This window comes from Callospermophilus lateralis, chromosome 4, assembly GCF_048772815.1.
Source record: "Callospermophilus lateralis isolate mCalLat2 chromosome 4, mCalLat2.hap1, whole genome shotgun sequence".
NCBI classification, from domain to species: Eukaryota; Metazoa; Chordata; class Mammalia; order Rodentia; family Sciuridae; genus Callospermophilus; species Callospermophilus lateralis.
The window spans coordinates 69,073,415-69,095,001 of NC_135308.1; the positions used below are offsets into that span (position 1 = coordinate 69,073,415).

The 21,587-nt window shown below is 41.2% G+C and overlaps 1 protein-coding gene across 1 annotated transcript; it reads right to left on the reverse strand.

Annotated features, from left to right (window-relative positions):
* Window positions 1-14,150: 14,150 nt before the first annotated feature.
* Window positions 14,151-20,838, reverse strand: Fgf23 (fibroblast growth factor 23). Its single transcript, XM_076852555.1, has 3 exons — window positions 20,628-20,838; window positions 15,936-16,039; window positions 14,151-14,594 (listed from the first exon to the last, which is right to left on the reverse strand). Exons 1-3 carry the CDS (start codon window positions 20,836-20,838, stop codon window positions 14,151-14,153), a joined length of 759 nt encoding a protein of 252 aa, XP_076708670.1.
* Window positions 20,839-21,587: the final 749 nt, after the last annotated feature.

Consider the following 21,587-nt stretch of genomic DNA (forward strand, 5'->3'; position numbering starts at 1 on the left):
GTCCTTCAAAAGTCCTTGTCTAAATGAAGGCAGTGTCTTACATGTGGTTTGCTTTTAAGTAATCATGTTACTGAGTGCCATAAATTCCATCTTACAAGAGGATGAATGCTAAACCTGTCAGTTAAGGCTAAAATCACCTTTGGTTGATATCTCCTTTGAATATCATTTAAATCTTTTGTAAAGTTGTATATTTCAGCATTCTTGGTGTGTCCACAACTACCATGTTTTCTGCCAGTATTGGAAACAGGGCGTGAATTTGAGCACTGGAGGAAGTACACTAGAAATAAGTACTTGAAATGATAACCTAAAAGAACAAATAATATCCTCATTCTCACCGTCCCAAAGTAATTCCTTTCTCTTTTTTTCCTCCAAAGAAATAAAACATTGAGATGTAAGAAGAGTTTCCTTTAATTAATTCTCACAGTGCTGTTCCCTTGCAGAGGCGACCACTGCAGTGAGTGAGTGTCTGTGTTCATCTCTTCTTCTCGTGTTCACCCTGTGTCTGCAAGGCAGCAGTATTGTTTGGTGCTTTAGAAATGTACATAAATATCATCGAGCTGTCTGTGTTCTTTATTTTTACCTATTCTGTGTTGGGGCACTCTCTATGTTGATATATATAGACCTAGTTAATTATAACCACTGTACTCTCATGAATAAATATAGCACATTTGGTTTATTATTCTAGGAGTGGACCTTTAGGTCTCTTCAGTATTTCTCCATTGAAACACTGTCACAAGGAAGAATCTTTAGTCTGGCTCCTTGTGCAGAGTGGAAATTGTGCCAGATGTCTCTTCATGATGGCTGTGCTACTTGTCAATGCCACTGGCAGTACCAAGAATGCCTCCCTTCCATATCTTGTCAATACTCAGTACCATATAACTGGTTTTTGTTAATCTGATGAGTGAAAACATTATCTCTCTATTTTATTAAGTTTTTCTGTGATTGTTAATGAGCCTGGGCATTTTTTTTTTTTTTCCAAATGAATGACAGTTCCGGTCTCCTTAGATTGCTGATTCACTGGTTTATGTTCTTTGCCTGGTTTTCTATTGGCTTGTTCAAGTCAAACCAGTATACCTTGTCCTTTTATGTGTGTGTGCACTTGGATCTTGAAGAAGCCTTTTCCATGATGAAATCGTAGAATAATCTTCTTTCTTTTCCCTTATAGTTTTAGAGGATTTTTGAATGTCAAATTTTAAAATTACCTGGATTTTATTTATTTTTTAAATATAAAGTATAGATTCAGTTTTATGTTGTTTTCCATGTGGGTGAAACAGTTACCCCAGCACATTTTTTTTTAATATTTATTTTTTAGTTGTAGTTGGGCACAAAACTTTATTTATTTTTATGGGGTGGTGAGGATTGAACCTAGGGCCTTGCACTTGCTAGGCAGGCACTCTACCGCTGAGCCACAACCCCAGCCCACCCCAGTGCATTTTTGCAAGTCTGTTCCTAGCCAGGCATGGTGGTGCACCTATAGTCCCCAGTACTCAGGAGGCTGAGGTGGGAGGAACACTTGAGCCCAGGAATTCAAGACTGTGGGCAACATAGCAAGACCTCATCTCAAATCTGTGCCTCTCTGTGGACTCCTCTGTCTTAGCGCTCTGTATTTCCACATCAGTGTCTTACTGTGGTTTTGCAACTGAATGTCTCACATTAGTACTTCCTCTTCTTCATTTTTATGGTCGTCTTTGTGTTATCTGTATACCTTTGTTCATATAAATTTTAGAACCAATTGATTTTCAGAAAATTTCAGTTGCAATTTTTTTAATCACATGCATTTCTTATCTAGTCATTCAGTAAATATTTCTTGAGTATGGCATGTACATCCTAGGATAGCATAAAAACTCTAGAGCTATTATAAGAACTGTGAATATGAAGCAAGAAGCTCAAAATGCAGTCCTCATCTTTGTGGAATTTAGAGTTAAGGAAGACATCAGTGAGTGCTATGAAGAAAAAGAAGAAAGCTGGGGAATGGAGACTGGAGGGAGATGTGAAGCTTTGTTCAGGATGAACAGGAAGGACTGAGGTGGCACCAGCATATACAGGCAGGGGAGTGAGCTCTAATGATCTCTGGAAGGACCTTCCCACAGACAGCACAAAGGCCCCAGGAGGAACCATGCTTGGGAGGTTTGACTGGAAAAGGGAATGGGATGGGAGTGGAAAGCTCCTGTGGGCCTCCCAACTAGGGGCCTGTGCTAAGGTCTTGGGCTCTTACCCAAGCAGGTTAGGAAGGCTGGGAAGTTTTGAGCAGAGTGACAGGATCAGATTTATTCAGTAGCCTTACCCTGGTTGCTGTGTGGACAACAGACTGTAGGGGGCACTATAAGAACATAATGCTGGAGGCAGCCAAAGCAGGCAGCTGTGCCACTTGAAAAAACAGCCAGGGACATTAGCAGGTCAGAGTCCCCAGTGATAGACAAACCTGGACACTGGGTTCCTAGATTAACTTGGAGAAGAACTGTCCTCTTCCCATCTGTGAACATCATAGATCATTTTTTCTGGGTTTTTTACCCAATAAGGTTTTGTCATGTTGTTTGTAATGTTTTGCCTGCATTTTTTTTTTTTCCTTAGAGTAGTTTTACGTTTATGGCAAGATTGGGAGGAAGTTTACAGAGAATTTCTGTATATCCCCTGCCTCACCCATGTGCAGCTTCCCCAACATCCACATGCCTTACCAGAGTGGTACCATTTATAACAATGACAAGTCACTGATATATGATGGTTACCTAAAAGTTCAGTTTACATTAGGGTTCACTTGGTGTACATTCTGTGGGTTTGGACAAATGTGTGACATGTATCCACCATTATAGTGTCATACAGAACATTTTCAGTGCCCTAAACATTCTCTGTGCTCTGTGTATTCACCCTCTCTTGTCTTCCCTGGCTGTTGGGTTTAGTCCTAGGCCTGGCAAGGGGAAGGGACACTCCCTCAACTTCAATTTCCTACACAGCTTCCTCTTTAATGCTTTTTAACTGAACTATTTTCCCATGAAAAGCCTATTTTACCTGGCATCTTTATTTTTACTATTGTGTTAGCTTCCCATAATTGTAACAAAATACCTGAGAAAAACAACTTAAAAGGAGGAAAAGTTTATTTTGGCTTACAGTTTTAGAGGTTTTAGTCCACAGTTGGTTGACTTTGTTGTTTTTGGGCCAGTGGTGAGGCAACACATCGTGGTGGTAGTGCGTGGTGGAGGAAATTGGTCATCTTGTGGTGGCCAGGAAGCAGAGAAAGAGTGTGAGCAAGAAAGAGAGGGAGCAGCTAGGCTCCCAATATTCCCTTCAAGGAATTCCACAGTGAACTACTTTCCTTCCGTTAGGGCCCTCCTCCTAAATGATATATTACTTCCCAATATCACCACAAGCTGAGGACTTAGCCTTCAATACATGCATCCTTGGGGAACATTCCATATTCAAACAACTATAGCAACTATCTAAAATTTCTTAGTGTCCTACCAAGCACATTATAGGCTTTCATTAGGGGAAGCACATAAGGTAAAATATATTGAGGATACAGCAGGGTCTTTAATCAGGCTCATCTCATGGCTGACTTGGGCAGGAGATGCAATGTTTGGGTATACCATTTAGAATAAAGGTTTTTATATTATGTATACTTGCATGTTTAGGAATTTTTGCATTTACACATAGTTGGATTTGTAAGTTAAATGTTTCTATTATGTATCTCCATTCTGTTAAGGAAAAAATTACAATTTTATCCAGATCTTCTAGATGAATACACTCAGGCGTAATCATCAGCTCCATAAGGGCAGGTGGCACTCACCAGCCTGGAAATTGAATGGGACTTGTTTTAGTCATCTTTCTGTTATTGTAAGAAAATACCTAAGATAATGAACTTATAAAGAAAAAGAAGTTTGTTTTGGCTCACAATTTTAGAAGTTTCAGTTCATGGTTGGCCTCATTGTTTTGGGCCTAAGTTGAGGTGACACATCATGGCAGGAACTTGTGGAGGAAGAAAGCCCTCACCTCATAGCCAAGAAGCAAAAGAGAGAAGAGGGCAGTTTCCACACTCTCCTTTGAGGACATGCCCCCAATGGAGGGTGTATTCCCAAGGGTCTAAAACCTCCTTGTAGGCCCCACCTCTTAACTGTCCCACCACCTTTCAATAGTACCACCCTGGGGACCAGGCCTTAACACATGAGTCTTCAGGTGACATTTCAGAGCCAAATTATAACAGGGTTCTATATTATTCCTTAACTATTCCCCCATCTTTCTGTGGGTGCCTGTAAGTATAACTTTTGAGCTCACTCTTTAGCACCAGACACATACACAATTTTATGTATGTGGGAATAAACATCAAATCAGAAAAACTGACTTAACAGTGTCTCATATTTTCTTTGTGTTTTATTTGTTTCATGATCCTGGAAGTTTTGAAGAATTCTGGCCAGATATTTTGTTGGCTGTCTCTGTTGGAATTTGTCTGGTGTTTTCCCCAGAATTAAGACTGTAATTCTGAGTTTTTGGAAGAAAGATCATTTTCATTGCATCATATCAGGGGCCCACTATAAACATAACTTGTTTCATTTGATTGTTGGTGTTGGCCTCAGTTATGGGGGTAAGGTTATGTCTGCCAGGTTCCCCTGAAGCAGGATTGATTATTTTTCCCTCTTTTTCAACAACATTCCTTGGAAGGAAGTAGATGTGTGCACTCAAGGAGCGAGGACTTAGAGAATGGAAACGCTTAAGTCTAGAGGAGCCTGAGGACACAGGACAACTGAAATTACCCAGAATTCCTTGAAAGGAAGGTTTGCCTCTCTTTCTGTCAATTTACGTATTCTTTCAGTCATTGGAATCAGCTGGACTTGTGAATGGTGTTTTATACTGGGCTAAAATTCCATAATACTATTATTGTTGTTGCTCATATTGTTCCACTTTAGCCATTGGGAACTCTTTCAGTTGGCCTCTACCTCCATCATCTCAGGCTGGTTTTTTGTTTTTAGCACTTCCATACTTCCCATCAGTACAAGACGCTCCAGGATCATCTTGCTTTATTTTGTGTCCCAGTCCTTGAATCAGCCATTTCTTCAAAAAGCTATGGTTCCTTTTATTAGAGAATGGCATTAAAACCAAGGTCTGGGTGTCAGGTGTGCTCATTACTCTGTTGAGTGTTATTTCTTTGAAGCCTTCTTCTCAGCTGACTGAGCAAGAAAATATGTGTGTCTGTTAACCTTGTGTTATGGTTTAACTATGAGGTCTCCCTCCAAAACTCATGTAGAGACAATGAGAAGGCGTTCAGAGGTAAATCAATTGAGTTGTGAGAGCCTAAACCTAATCAGAACATTAACCCACTAATAGGAATTAACTGAGAGTACCTTTAGGCAGTCAGGATGTGAGGTGGGTCCCTGGAGACATGACTTTGGGCTATATATTTTGTCCCTGGTCAGTGGAGCTCACTGTCTGCTTCCTTTCTGCTGTGTCCTGAACTGTTTTCCTCCTTTACACACTTCTGACGTGAAGTTCTGCTTCACCTTTGAGTCAAGAGCGCTGGAGTTGGCCATCCGTGGACTGAGACTTACAAAACTGGGAGCCCCAAATAAACTTTTCCTCCTCTAAAATTGTTCTTGTCAGGTCTTTGGTCACAGGGATGAAAAGGCGGACTAAAACACCATGTACAGATACAGATCTGTAAGTATTTCTGTATGTAGCCAGTTCTATCAACTAACTAGGTCCTCTTGTTTGATGTGCATTGTAAATCAGCTTGTCCATTTAATTGCCTGCCTGTGGAGACTCTGACCTAGCAATGTTGAATCTTCCAAATCAGGAAGATCATGGATCTCCCCAAGTATTGATGACTTTAATTTCTCTCCATGATGCTTCATAATACTTATTTTGTTAAATCTGCCCATAATTATTTTATGTTTTTGTTTGTGCTTGAGTATGTGACCTTGTTATGGATGGAATACTCACATTAAACTTTTACTTTCCAATTGTTCATGCTGCTTTTTAACAGCCTATTTACTTACGTACTTATTTTGGTGCTGGGTTCTGAACGAGAGCCTCACACATGCTAAGCACACACTGCCATTGAGCTACACCTGCCTATTTTTTATGTGTAGTGAATTTGCTCACATTGCATATTATTTTTAGTTTTAATTTAGTTCTGAGGGTTGCTTTGTAGACTCCTTAGGGTTTTATACACTGACAAGGTGTCATCTGAAAATAGAGAGATTTTAATATTTGTATTCCATTTGTTCCTTGCCTTTGCATTGCCTAGGACCTGCAAAACAGGTGCAGTGAAAGAAAGCTTTCTTGCCGTGTTCCTAAAATTAAGATCAGGATGTTAAGCTATGTTCAGATATGTCAGCTGCAGGTTTTTCATAGGTGCACTTTATTGGTGGATGAAATTCTCTTACATCCCTAGTTTGCTGAGAGTTTTGTCACAAATGAATATAAAATTCTGTGTAACTTTTTCCTGCATCTATGGACTGATGATGGTGATGTTTCTCCTTTGTTTTGTTACATTGGGAGAAAACGTGAATGTGAATGATACTGGCTTTCAAACGTTAACCTTTCATGCTTGGAATAAATCCTACTTGGTCCTGATGTATTGTTATCATTTTAATATATTGTTGGATTTGGTTTTCTCTATTTTGTTAGGGATTTTGTATCTTTATTTGTAAGGATGATTTATAGTTGTATTTTTTTTGAGAAAGAGAGAGAGAGAGAGAGAGAGAGAGAGAGAGAGAGAGAGAGAATTTTTTAATATTTATTTTCCAGTTTTCAGCAGACACAACATCTTTGTTTGTATGTGGTGCTGAGGATCGAACCCGGGCCGCACGCATGCCAGGCAAGTGTGCTACCACTTGAGCCACATCCCCAGCCCAATATAGTTGTATTTTTTTTTTTTGTAATTTCTTTGTCAAATTTTGGAATCAAGTTCATTCTGTCATTATAAAGTAAGCTGGGAGGCACTACTCCTCTGGAACATTTGGGTAGGACTGGTGTTATTTGAAATGTTTACTAGAATTCACTAATGAGATATCTGAATCTGGAGGTTTTTTTTGTGGGATTTTTGTTTTGGTAATTATTTTAACTTTTTAAATAGATATAGGGCCATTTTGTCCTCTTGTGTCAGTTTTGGTAAGTTCACACTTTTTAAACAATTTATCCCTTTCCTTGAAGTCAAATTTCTTAACATAAATTTATTTTTGAAGTTCACGCATTATCTTTTTAATTTATGAAGGATATGTGGTGATTTCCTCTCTTCTATTATTCATACTGGAATTTCATATTTTCTTAATATTCCTTGCTAAAGATTTTTCAGTTGTATTAGTTTTTTTAAAAAAAGCAACCTTTCATTTGTTTTCTAATTTATTGATTTCTTCTGTTTATATTATTTATTTCCATCTACTTTTTTGGGACCTAATTTCCTTTTTTTTCCCTTCCAAGTTTCTTACCAAGAAATTTAGGATGACTTTGATCTTCCTTTTTTTTTTAATATAAGCTTTTAAAATATAGAGTTTCTTCTAAGCACCGCTGTTAGCTCCATATCATAAATTCTGATGTATTGTTTTCATTATCATTTATTAGAAATATTTTCTATTTTTTTATTAGTTGTTAAAAACATTACATAGCTCTTGAAATATCATATTTCATATATTTGATTCAAGTGGGTTATGAACTCCCATTTTTTACCCCGTATACAGATTGCAGAATCACATCGGTTACACATCCACATTTTTACATACTGCCATACTAGTGTCTGTTGTATTCTGCTGTCTTTCCTATCCTCTACTATCCCCCTCCCCTCCCTTCCCCTCCCATCTTCTCTCTCTACCCCATCTACTGTACTTCATTTCTCTCCCTAATTTTAGTTTTGTTCTTTGATTTATGTATTAGTTATAAATGTGCTATTTTTCATTTAACATATTTGAGGATTTTCCAAGTGTCTGCCAGTTATTGATCTCTAATCAAATGGCAGGAGAGCTTCTGAATTTTAAGTCAATAGGGACTTATTTATTGGCCTGGCACATGACCTATCTTGATGGACATTGATTTGTACTTGGAAAGAGAATGTATTCTGTAGTTATTGCATTTAGTGGTCTATAAATGTCAACTCAGTGAAGTTAGTTAACAAGGTTGTTCAGACACTTATATCCTTACTGTTTTTTTGTTACCTGCTTAATCAATTACTGGGAGAGGGGTGTATATATTTCCAGCTAAGGTTTGGACTTGTCTGTTTCTCCTTTCAGTTTTGTCAGTTTCACTTTCTATATTTTGTTTCTTTGTTTTTAGGGACATAAGCATTATGACTTTAACGTCTTCCTGATGAACTGGACCTTTTATAATTACAAAGTGTTTCTCTATAGCAGTATTCCTTAACTTGAAGCCTATTTTGTATGACATTAGTGTAGTAAGTTTCTATTTTTTATGCTCACTGTTTATGCTGGAGATCTTTTCATTCTTTCAAGTGCCTCTTTTATAGGCAGATAGTTGGATATTTTTTCTAAGCCAGTGTGATCATTTCTGCCTTTAGTTGCAGTGTTCGGTTTATTTATATTTAATGTCATTATTGAATTGATCTGATTTAGTCTACCAACCTTCTATTTGTCCCATTTGATTTTAGTTCTGCAGTTCCTCCTTTCTTTCCTTATTTTGGAATAATTGAATATTTTTGTATTCTAATATTTCTGTTGGCTTGTTACTCATACCTCTTTTTAAATTATTATTTTAGTGGCCATCATAGGGATTATAACTTATCAGTCCATTTAGAGACTGGTCTTACTTTCACATATAGTTATAATCATGTGCACAAATCATTTCACTTGCCCTTTCCATATATTTATATCTACATATGTTATAAAACCCATAGTATCATAGTTTTTGCCTTAAGCAGTCTTTTAAAGAAATCAGGGGAAGAAAGTACATAATGTATTAAATTATTTAAATTTACAATTTTCTAGTAGGCTTTCTTTAATTCTAAATTTTCATCTGGTATAATTTATTTTCAGCCTAGTAACAATTTACCTTAGTTTTTATTACGCCTTCATTTTGAAGTGTATTTTTCCTGCCTATATAATTTTGAATAGATATCTTTTCTTTCAACCTTGTCAATGTGTCATGCCATTGTCTTCTGATTTTCATGGTCTTTGAAAATTGATCTAGAATTATTTCTTCATTACTCTATAGTTGTTCCCTGATATTGAAGTATCATTTTTTTTAGCACCAGCTTTCAGTGTTTTCTTTTGTCTTCAGAAGTTTGAATATGGTCAATCCAAGTATGATCTTTGTATTTTTCTTGCTTGGAGTTTTCTGATCTACTTATACCAGAACATTTATGTTAAACCAATTTGGGGAACTTTTCAATCATCTTGTTTTCAAATATTTCTAATTTCCTGACATTTTGTTCTTTTCTCTTTCTGGGGCTCAGCTTACACATTTGTTGTGCAACTTGGTGATGTCTTACAGATTATTGAGGATCTGTTTGCGATTTTAAATTTATTTTTTTGTCTGTTCTTCAGATAAGACAATTTTATATTAATGTTCTTTACATAAGATAGTTTATATTAACATTCTTTATCTTAAATGACCTATTCTTCTCTTATCTTCAATCTAATGTTAAGCTCATTCAGTAAAATTTTCATTTCAGATAGTTTGTTTTTGAATTCTAGAATTTTTTTATTTGGTTCTTTTTTCTTTCTCTATAGAGATTCCCAATCTATTTATTTATTATGATCGTGACTTCTCTTAATATCCTCAAGCATATTTTCACTAGCTGCTTTAAAGTTCTTACCTGCTGATTCTAACATCTAGATTGGTTTCTAGTGACTGTTTTCTCTTGACTGTGGGTTAGTTTGCCCTATGTCTTCTCATGTACAGTTTCGTTGCTGTTATTGATATAGATGACATCATGTATTGAATCTGGATCATGACATCTTCCTTTAAAGGGTATTGAGTTTGTTCTGGCAGTCAGATAAATTATTGCCCAATCCTTATAGTTTTGTTAGTATTATTCTTATTACAATCCTATTAGAGGAAGTCTATTCAGTTTTGAATTTAATTTTAGGGTATATTTCCTTTCTCTAGATCTTAGTCCTTAGACTAAGACAGGTTTTTGAATGTCGATGCACTCAGTAAGTTCTTTTAACCTGGCTTGGTGAATCTTCCATGTTTTTCAGTGTTGTATGGTCTCTGGCATGGCTTGCTGTCCATCTCCTAGTGCTATAGCCACTGATCTTTCTTAGGATGCCCCACCTGTGTATGTGCTGCTCGGTTTTTGGCTAAAGACCTGCAGTGAATGCTCATGACCACTTCTGCAACCTCCCCTTTTCATAGCTCCCTCTTTCCAGCTACCCTACCCCACAAATCCATCTGCTTTCTCAGCTCAGTAAGAACGATCACCACTCTGCCTGGGACCCAGCTCCCTATTTTGAGGCTCTCAAGTATTCCTAAGTAGAAAGCTAGGAAACATGGGATTCAACTTGTGAGTCTCCTTTCTCCCAAGGATCATAGTCCTGTGCTACTCCATGCTTGAAAGGACTGCCTCGTATTTTATTCTATTTATAAATTTTGGCAAGAGGGAGAGTCAGTTATCCTAGAAATGAAAAGCTATGTGATATTCAATGTTAAATGAGTTAAGATATTAAAAAAAAGTTCTGTATAAACAATAAGTCTCTAAGCAAACACCTATATTACAGTGATATCTTTATTCAGCAAGGATTGGTAATCACGCAGACTTTTATGTATCATAAAACTGACTACACACCACACACAAGAGTATGCACATGTACACACACACATGTACACACACACACACACACACACGATATATTCACTTTTTTCTTCCCTTAGTCTCTCCTATCTTCACCCCACCAATTGTTTTCAGTTAAACTTCAGCTGTTCTTTTCTTTCTTTATGTAAGGGAGAAGTTTATGGGAAAAGAAAGGAACTCTTGTAGTCTGTGGGTGGGAAATATTCAGTTTGGTTTTTTTCTCTTCTTCAATGAGGGAGCAAAAGTCTGATTATTCCCAAAGGATCATTTTAGTGCTGCTCTACCTACTTTTGTAGGTATTCAGGTGGCGTGATCCAGGAGCAAAGTTAAGAAACACCTGCCCCATCCCTTTTATTTCTGAAATACCATGGAGGGGTAAAACCTACAAGCCGAGGCCAAGTCATTCGTTTTTATAAAACGTCCGGGGGGAAAAAAGTGCTTTTGAAACAGTAATAACCTGCCTTTGATAAGTCTGTTTTGTGTGACTAAAGAAATAAAACCTGTTCCCTATGCTCCTATATCTATCTAGTGACTCTCCCTTGCTCTACTCTGTAATATGGAAGACTCTGGCACCCAGACTCTTAAAAGGGACATAATCAGAGCAAAATTCTGTGTGTAGACTTTGTCAGAAGTCATTTGAATGCCAATCAAAATGGTGGCCCCTATGCTGAGTTCTTCCACAGTCATTATTAAAAGCGAGAAGCAGGCTAAAGTTAGGTAACAACTAGGCTTGAGCCCATGTGAACTTGAACGGAGAGATTCAGATGTGTAATAAGCATCTTTGCTTCCTGGTTTTTAGAGCTGGACGCAGGTTAAAGAAGGAATGTTGAGAACACTAACTACAGAAAGAGAAAGTAGACTCTACCTTGCTGGCTGCTATCACATCTCACAGGACTGTAACACTGTGTTAAGTGCATTTGCTATAGTTTGGATCTTGCATGTCCCCAAAGCCCCATGTGTTGAAGGTTCAGTCCCCAGCCTGTGGTACTCTTGGGGAGGTGGTGGAACATTTCAGAAGTGGGGCATAGTGGGAGGTCGTAGGTCATTGGGGGTGTGCCTTTGAAGGGATGCCTCTTCCTCTCTTGCTTCCTGGCCATGAGGTGAGTGCTTTTGCATCATGCCCTGATGTGCTGCCCCCCAACCAGAGAGCTAAAAGCAAGGTGTCCTCTGGATCATGGACTGGAACCTCCCCAACTATGACTCACATTAAATCTTTTATCTCAGGATTTGTCATAGTGGTGGAAAGCTGAATAACACAGCAAAACACCTGGTTTACTGAGGTATTGATGTGGTTGTGTCAGTGTGCATTTTCAAATTAGAAATTTTCTCTCCTTTAAGGGGCTACTTTAGGGCTAGAGTGCTCTGAAATCCAGTATTGATAAAATTTTATTGTTTTCAATGATTAAGATGAATCAAAATTAAGTGTGCTTATGAATGGAAAAAAACACTTTTGAATATTTAAAAATTCTGATAACCTTTTTTGATTGTCCTTACTCCAGATTTTCTGAATGCTCCCCTCCCATAAACCCTTTAATTCTCACATCCCAACATGCTTTTATGTAGTAATGCAGAGAAAAGTAACAGAAGCTGAGAGAAATTTTATTTTTCTTTTAAATGGAAGGAAGGAAAAGGTGGGATTACATTTTTATAAATATCTATAAATACAGAGTGATAGTCAAAATCTTCCAAATAAATAAATAAATATGGCCATATGCTAAGGGACACAAAGAACTGTAGGGGCTACCTTGGCTCTGCCAAAAAGAAGACCCCCAATGGCGGTCCTGGGTTTCTGAGATTACAATCAGTTTTCTACCAAAGTCCTTTTGGGATTTCCCATCTAATTATCAGGAAGGGGAGAGCATCTATAGGTACTGTACAAGACAATGTCCCCAACAGGAAATGAAAACCATGAAAGAAATTATTCACCACGCCCCACTGTATATGCTGCTCTACACAGTTTGAGTATAGGAACTAGTCCTTCAAAATCATCAGGTCAAAGTCGTCGTCCAGTGTTTCTCTGATCAGGAAAAAGAATGGATCAATCTCTAGTCTGGGTACATGAAGGTGGCAGGAAAAATAAAAGGTGGGAAGAAGTTGGAATCTAGTTTGTTAATATTCTGCACTTTAGGTGGTCATTTTAAATAGAGGTAGGAAAAGAGGGACCCTGCAGGAAGAGTCTAAGTCACTGGGAAAGACTAAGATGAGGGCTGAGCATTAGCCCCCATCCGGCACACCTCAGCTTTCTCAAAGTCTGGCTGATTTTTCCTCAGCACAGCACTGGGGCTCCTAGGACTAAAAGCTCTCTTCACATAATGCCCCAGGAACTTCCAAGTGGATGGAGAGCCTGCCATCAGCCTAGGAGTGCTGTAACTAATCCTGTAGCCACCTCTGCCTCTTCTATAACCTGGTTATTAGACTTCTTGCCCTGAGTCCTTGATTTCACTTCACTTACAAGAAAATTATATTTTTTTAGTCCATGGAAAGTCCAACCCAAAGCAGTTGCAGTATCTCTAGGCCCCTTCCCCGACACATTTTTGAAATTCATGTCAAAGGTATTACTCAACCTGCAAGTAGAGGCATAATTAAATGCCTCTTAGGAGAGAGCGAATGTGTTTCCCTTTTGCAAAATCCTGGCAGGTGGGGTAGATTTTCATGAACCAAAAACTAATCTTATTCTTTCGGCCTAATTCATTAAAGCCAAAAATGGGGCCAAGGAATGAGGCAAAATTATCAGGCACTTGGGAACTAGTGCAGAAACACTCTTGGTCCTCTGGCTCTGGTTGTGTAAAAGGAGAGAGGGAGGCAGAGCGCAGCCACTCTGCAAAGGGGTGGAGATTTCTGCTTCAGTTCCAGGAGCATTCTCCATGTTGTTTCCACCAGCCCGCCTCAGTCTCCTTTGATAGCCTCTCCCCCAGAGATACTCCAGGCAGAACCAAAACTTGAAATTAGTGTTCTCATCAACTCGCCTGGTTCAGCTCTTAATGTCAAGGTGTGCAAACTCAAATGCCAGTAGGATCCAGATAAGTAACACAGAGCGCTGGAGAAGCTGCTAGATGGCGCCTTCCCCACACCATGAAAACCCAACATGCCTCTGCTTTTTCTAAATGCTAGACTGATGTAGAGGAGAGGCATAGGGAAGGGAAGTGGGGGTGGTTGGGAATCCCTTTTCTTCCCTTTAATGGGACATTTACCTGTTGGGGTTTCTTATACCAAGAAGCCGGGGTGTAGGGTGGGGGAAATGAAACCCCAGTACTCGGGCGGCAAAGGCTGATTCTCAGGGGACCTGCGGGAAAGGGAATGGAGGGAAGCAGGGATTGCACGCATCACCTCCACCTTGACCTTGGAGTGTGAGGGGGGCTGGGTCCTTTAGAGAGAGCTGAGTGGGCTGAAAGGTTGGTTAAGGAGGATCTTTCCCGTTTCCCTAGATGAACTTGGGGAACGGGTGGCACCTTTCCACGCCCATCCCCCCTGCGTGCGTGTTGACCCTACTGCCTCGGAGCACGCCCAGGGGGTCGCTGGCCACCACGCTGTTGTCTTCGGCACTCGGGAGCTCCTGGGAGCAGGAGGCCGGCGCCGGGGTCATGCGGGGCCGGGGCTTGAGCACGTTCAGCGGGTCCCTCTCCGAGTCGTCCTCTGCGCTCCGGGTGTGCCGCCGGCGCGGCGTCGGGGTGTTGAAGTGGATCAGCGGGACGAGGTTCCTCCGGGACAGGAACTGGGAGTAGGGCGGCGGGTTCATGCCTGGCAGGAAGGCCCTCTTGGCCCGGCCCAAGCTGACCAGGAAGTGGTGCTGCGGGGAGTGGTAGATGTCATAGCCGTTCTCCAGCGTCTGGTGCCTGAACCTGCAGTTGTCCGGGTTGAAGTAATGCTGGAGGGGCGAGAGGGAAGGGGGTGAAGGCTGGCTGGGTGAGGGCCTGACCCCAGGCCCCCAAGGGCTCAGGCGCTGTGTACCCTGCCCGAAGCTTGGGCAGCTTTCCCTTGGCTCCTTTCTTGGAAAACAATGGATTTCCACTAATGCACTCCAAGCTGTCCAGGAGCTGAATATGGTTCCAGTCTTTAGAATACCTGAGCTCTGGGTCTTTACAACTCAGTGCCTGAGACCTGACAGTCCTGGCACTTGGCTCGCTGGGGCTGGGCCCAGAGAGGAACGGGGACACTCCTTGTGCCTAGTTTCTGGAGGGAAGGCTAACAATCCCCTCCACCCCAAGTTTCCACCTTTTAGAGCTGTTCTGGCTGAAAGTTGGCTTGTGTTTGTCTCCTTGCCTGGAGAAAGGAGAAGATGGGATGTAGTGTTGGGTCAAACATGAATGAGGATACTGACAATGGAGAGAGAATGTCCTTGGGGGATTAGGGACATGAACTTGCTAATATATGAATTGGGTTTAAATCCTCATTCTACTACTAGTACTAGGTTTTATTGAGTTCCTATGAGGGCCTTTATATACTATTCCACTTAATCCTCAAACTCCACTAAATATTTGTACAGATGAGGATGATCTATATGCCTGTATGGGCTCAGCCGGTGTTTATCCACTCTGACCAGATAGATCTTGGTCCTGGGACACAGCAGTGAACAAAATAAAATCCTCACTCTCAAGAAATTCCTAGTGGGTATGCTGGTTGGTAATAGAATCCTGGGGTAAACAATCCTCCTTGACCATCTCAGAATCCTCTGGACTACACAGCAAGCTTTACTTGGGAAACCCTGTGCTTACCAGTCTTAAGGACCAGAGATCCCCACTAGCGCACAGGTAGTTAATTAAGAGATCTTTAATGGGAGGGAGCATCACAGATCATGTGGTCCATTCCACTTCACTTTTTCCAAGGGAAGAGACCGGAGAAGTGAGAGGACTTGCCGAAGGTCACAGTTGGTACCAGATTACAGAAGACACCACTGGCCTTTCAACGTTTTCTAAACTATGTTGAAGCATGAATTCACACAACCTAAGAACCTACAAATACATTCAGGGGGCCACACTAGATGCAAAAGTAGGAAATAGTAGGCAGAACAGACTGGAGGAAGCCTGGGCCGCAGAACCAGGCTGTAACCCCCACCCCATACAGCTGCACATTTGATACTTAGTCTGAATAAAGTACTAAGTGAAAACAGATCACCCAGGGACACTGCAAGTAGAGCCTTTAAACTAGAAAGTCTATCCTCTGCCTAAGAAATAATTGCAAATGGTGACCAACATAAAAAGAAACTCACTGATCCAAAAATGTTGCCTCTGAAATCCATACAGAGGAATCTCCTACTCATCACACCTGTGATCACCACAAAGCCAGCATCCTCTGATCTGATCAGCAGGGCACCTGTGGAGAAAATTATTCAGGTCACAGACTCATGAAACCTCCTTGTGGGGAAGACTTCACATAACTCCCTTCCTGCTTGTTCCCCCTCATTTCCTGTGGCCCCTTTCCCTGCTCATTCACCTCCCACTTCATCTTCTTACCTGTATGGGGACCAATGGAGCTCACCACTTTCTTCTTTTTTTTTTTTTTAATATTTTTTTTAGCTGTTGATGGACCTTTATTTTGTTCATGTATTTATATGCGCTGCTGAGAATCGAACCCAGTGCCTCTCATACGCCCGGCAAGTGCGCTACTGCTGAGCCCCAGCCCCAGCCCCTCACCACTTTCTTTTTCCTGTGCCCGACACACATTTCTCTCTCTCTACCTGAACTTTATTTCTCCCCTTGCCTGGCGAATACCTCTTAATGTCTGTGGTAGTGGACATGTCCTCCCAAGTTTTCTGCTTTTGTTATTTTTTATTTCTATGCTAAGATGTCTTTCAGGGATCTAGCTTGTTTAGAGAGTCTCACATTTCCTATCAACAAACAAACAAACATACAAAACCCCAAACCTTTCCTTTTGCCTACCAGGGGATTTCTGTGTGCATCTCATTTGACTTCATTTGACAGCCCCCCCACCCCACCCCATGGTGGTGGTTAAGGGGGGTTGCTCAGCCAGGAATTAGAATCTGTTCTCTGCAAACACCCCCTGGAGAGGTTGTAAATGCCCATCATCTGTGCCTAGCAAGTGGTGGAGCCTCTGGGGGAGTCTTGGGGTGACTTGAAGTCCGGGGCTCCTCTCCTACCCTGTGAGAGCTCAATACAAAGACCTCTGGGGAGAGTGGCTGGGCAATGATTAGACTGAGCCTGATGTGGACTGAAGTTGGAATGACGAGGGACACAGGGATGGAGGGTGGAAGCAAACCCAGAAGGAGGGGAACAGAAGAGAACCAAGAAGAGCAGTTAATTTATTTGACTGAAGGTTAGCCTCCAGGGAAGCTTCTGGAAAGTGTGGTGAGGTGTGGGAGGTACAGAAGATATTTAAATTCCTCCAAATTGGTGACTGTCTATGTGTCTCAAATGTATGGTCAATTTTGTGGTTAAACTCTGAGGAAAAACATAAGGAATATATAAGAGGTAGTTTCCACCCTATGGCTTTTCAGTCCTATCGAGAAAAAAAAATTACACTTACTAATGATTTTGGAGTGGTTGCAGTCTAAGTGTTTTTCACATTTTCAATTCTCAAAATAGCTGTTGTATTGCTGTTAATAATATTATTTTAGTAGTAGTAGAAGCATCCCAACTTAAATGATAAAGCAGGATTCATCACAAGTATGAGAAGACAAAAATGCAAAATACATGCTGTAGGTCCAAGTTTCAGTGCCCCTGGGGTGCAGGGAAGAGGCACTGAGCCCAGGACTTGGACTCTGGTATTAATTCTACCACTTAAGAACTTGTGGGCTCCGGTAACTTTGCTTTAGCCTGGGTTTCCTCACCTGTGAAATGAACAAAAATACAGCCGTCCTGCCCACATTGTAAGTTATCACAAGGATTGAATGGGTTAATGGTTGCCAAGGGCCTTGACAGTATTGGGCATCATGGTGCAGCTGACCTGCTGTTTGTGCCAAACCCACATGCGATCATCATGCTGGTCTGATGCTTGGGGCCAGCACTGGACATATGCTCCTGGTCCAGGGCCAATCCCAGTAGAAAACAACCTGCAGCTACTGTGGGTTGGGGTGGAGTGGGGTGGGGTACACAGGCTCTTGAATCAAACCAATGTAAGCCAGTGTGAAAGTTTAGAAAATGTAATTTAGATGGATTTTCTCCCTTTGTGTTTTTAGGAGGCATGTTTTCTCAGTCTGCACACATCCAAGGGAAATTTCAGCAGAAAGAAGCAAAAAAGCACTCTGGTCGTGGAAGTCACCTGCTCTCCCCGTTGGCACCTGGCAGGCTTAAGGAACATTATTTCAACAATGGAGGTGTCCCATGCCTCTGACCTTGGAAGGGCATGGGATTTGGGATCCAGATGTCCTCTAGGTTATTTACTACCTGTGTGGCCCTGAACCAGCTACATTCTTTAACTTCTGTTTTTCATGTCTGAAATGGAGGTGTTTAAACCACCTCTAGTCCTGCTGAGGATGTAATGAGATGAGTTTTCACCCATTTAAAGAGCTTTCTAAATGCAATTTAGAAAGTAATTGTTACTATTACTGTTTCATTTCAATTTCTGCTAAAAAGTAGAACATTATCTGCTTATTTCTACTTTCATAGCCAGTATGTGATAAATAAGATTGCAAATGTAAAGGGTTTTGAGCGCCTCAAAAGATAAACTATGAAGAACGCTTAAAGACCCTGAGTAGTTCAGCTTCGAGTACAGAAGAATTGGAGAATGGAGGAAGCAAAAATATTAGGATCGAGGAATTGATATTAACTAAGCGTGGGCAGGGGGTACAGCTCAGTGGTTGAACTCTTGCTTAGTATACGTGAGATCCCCAACACCTCAGGGAGAATAAAAAAGAATGGGATATTAATTAATAGTAATGAGCATCTATTTCCTGTTGTTTCTACAGAGTTAGGTTAATGGAGAATAGGAGGGTGGACTTGTTCACAGTGGAACAAGTGTGTAGGTACTGGGGAAGCCCCCTGACTTCAGCTCAGTGAACCCCAGGGGCTCTGGTAGAATCTCATAGATACTTTCATTTTATTAAGATCAGTGACCCCAAGAGGGGTTGAACACTCAACCTTAATCAGTGATCTACTAAAACACAATAGTAAAAGGAATCAGATTTCACTGGAAATGTATCATTATTTGGGAAGGGAAAATAACATTCTTTTCCATCAGTGTGGAGAGCACTGCTTTATGTTTATCAATGATGTTATCCAAAATCTTTTACCAGACTTATCTACATGCATTAGTGTTTCTTCTTTCCTCTCTTGATAACTTAATCTTAATGCACACTTTTTTCCTTTTTTTTAAAATACACCTGATAACTGATGGAACATCACCAAAGCTTACATATAAATTAGGGAAAGTAGGTGCCTCTCCTGTAGCCCTGACTCTGAGTTACCCACCCCAAGCTAGTGTGTTCATCTTCCCCCCGAAAAAAACAATACTTGGATGGCTTGTATGTCAGACAAAACAAACCTAAACAGAATTGTGTGTGTGTGTGCGCGCGCGTGCGCGCACGCAAACAGAAATCTGAAGTCCATTCAGTCCATTTTGCTTCTTAGTCATTTTAATGCATCTAGTGTTGAGTTCATTCTCCAATGTAACTGGTTCAGGGCCACACAGGTAGTAAATAACCTAAAGGACAACTGAATCCCAAATCCCATGCCCTTCCAAGGTCATAGGCATGAGACACCTCCATTGTTGAAATAGAGATTTGATTGCTCTTTTATTTCTTCTGCTTGAGCTACATTGGATCATCTTGTATTTTTCTGAATTCTTAGAGTAATTTTAACATGTTCTCCAAAAATAGAACCCCTTCTTCATACCCATCTCCCTTCTAATTCCTTTGTCTCTTACCTAGGCACACAGCAAAGTACGGTCATTTGAATCACAGCTACTTGACAGACTATTGTGGACTGTTATCCAACTTTCATCAAACCCAATCTTTAAAAACATTCTGGTTGTCTCATGTTGTCAATGAGTTTGCAGATAGCTCAATTTGTTACTGATTAGACACCTTTCAGCTCTACTGACCAGAACTGAGAAATATATGGGGCACCACTGAAGCACCTCATAAACCTGTTGGATGGATACATGGATGTATGGATGCCTGGATGGACAGATGAGTGGACAAATAGATTGTATACCTGGTCAGACTCACCAAGACAATGTATCTGGGCAATCTGCCTTTAATACATTTCTTCTTAATAATTTTAACAAAATCCGAATACTAGAAGCTCAGAGTTGGAAAGAACCTCTGAGTTCATCTATTCCAATCCTTGGAATGATACAGGAATCTTCATAACATCCCTAGTTAGCCCTGTTCAAAGTTCATGAGCTAAAACTTAGTGTCTATTGATCATCTATCTGGCTTCTTTTCCTTTTAGACACCTTGTCTGTCTTTCTGTACATTTTTTTTTTTTTTAATCTTGGGATAAGGCAAAGTGCAAGTGGTTTCTATTATGGGAAGAGTATTTTAGTCAAGACAAATTATTAAATTATTCGTGTTGAAAGAAATTAGTAAATACTAATTAGGGAGGTGGCATACCTTTCTTTCTTTCTTTCTTTTTTTGGTACCGAGGATTAAGCCCTGGCGTGCTTACTTAACCTCTGAGCCACATCCCCAACCCTTTTTTTTATATTTTATTTGGAGACAGGGCCTTGCTGAGTTGCTTAGAGCCTGGCTAAATTGCTGAGGCTGGCTTTGAACTCAAGATCCTCCTGTCTCAGCCTCTGGAGCCACCAGGCATGTGCCACAATACCATCTTGCCCCCGCCCCTAAGGTTTTACAAAAAGCCTACAGATACCATTAAGTGGTTCAAGGCAAAGAGGCTACCAGGCTGGGTTAGCCCTCTGGTCTACCCCAAGGTTTCCTCCCCAGGTAGACAAAGGAGAGTTCCTCCATTTCCCAACTTCCCAGCCTGAAGCCCCTACTCACTGTAGATGGTCTGATGGGGTGTGCCATCCACTTGGCCGTCCCTGTGGATCTGCAGGTGGTAGCTGTTCCTGGCCGTGGCGGTGTACAGGTGAGTCAGGCCGCCCCAGGTGGAGGCCAACAGTGGAGAGGTGTTGGGATAGGCTCTGATGATGCGTGTGCTGCAGACACCGCACAGAGCCCAGACCAGGAGCCTGAGGCGGGTCCCCAACATCGCTGCTTTCTGAATGGCTAGTACTGAGTTTGAAACCTGACACTCCCTCCTTGACTCCCCAGGCCAAGCCCTGTCTTCTCCGTTCTGGCAAATAGCAGAGTGAGGATCCTAGGCTGGATTCCCTCCTTTCCCCCCTCAGACTTTTAAAGGGTAGCAGCGTGACATCAAACAGGAAAAACTCCACTGTCCACATCCTCTGTGTTGTAATCAGCCATTCAAAGAAAGCGCAGAGACTTCTGAGGCTCACGGAAGGCACGTCAGTTACACACACACACACACACACACACACGTACACACACCCCTCAATTTCAGACCAGTGCTCCCAAAAGTGAGTGATGTGTGGGCAAAAGTTATCTATGACACTGGGTCATCTGATGACCTGTCCCACTTCCACCAGGAAATGTGAAGGCAGCCAGCGGTCCCAAAAAATCCAGCTCCAGTCATGTAGTATCCCGCCTCCTCGGCTGGTCATCTCTCACCCAGTCTACTCATTTTGGTTTCCTCAGTCCTTTTAACTCCAATTGCCATGTATGTACCTGGTGCTTTCTGTGTGTGCAGCATCAGGTGGGTGTCTTGATCCATATAGAGATATGTGACGCCATCAGGCAAGTGGCATCCGCTGAGACTCCCACCTCAGGAAAGATATTCGAGCTGGGATCGGGGACACAAAACCCAAAGTTGCCATTTGGAAAGATTTCAAAGTGGGCAAAGGAAAACAAGGCTTTGAGGTTACTGAAAATACCAAGGTC

Coding starts and splice junctions, on each gene's coding strand:
- Fgf23 (XM_076852555.1), bottom strand. CDS start 20,838: ATGTTGGGGACCCGCCTCAGGCTCCTGGTCTGGGCTCTGTGCGGTGTC. Junction 16,040..20,627: donor ACCCCATCAGACCATCTACA/GTGAGTAGGGGC, acceptor TTTTCTCCACAG/GTGCCCTGCTGATCAGATCA. Junction 14,595..15,935: donor GAGGCAACATTTTTGGATCA/GTGAGTTTCTTT, acceptor TCGCCCCTCCAG/CATTACTTCAACCCGGACAA.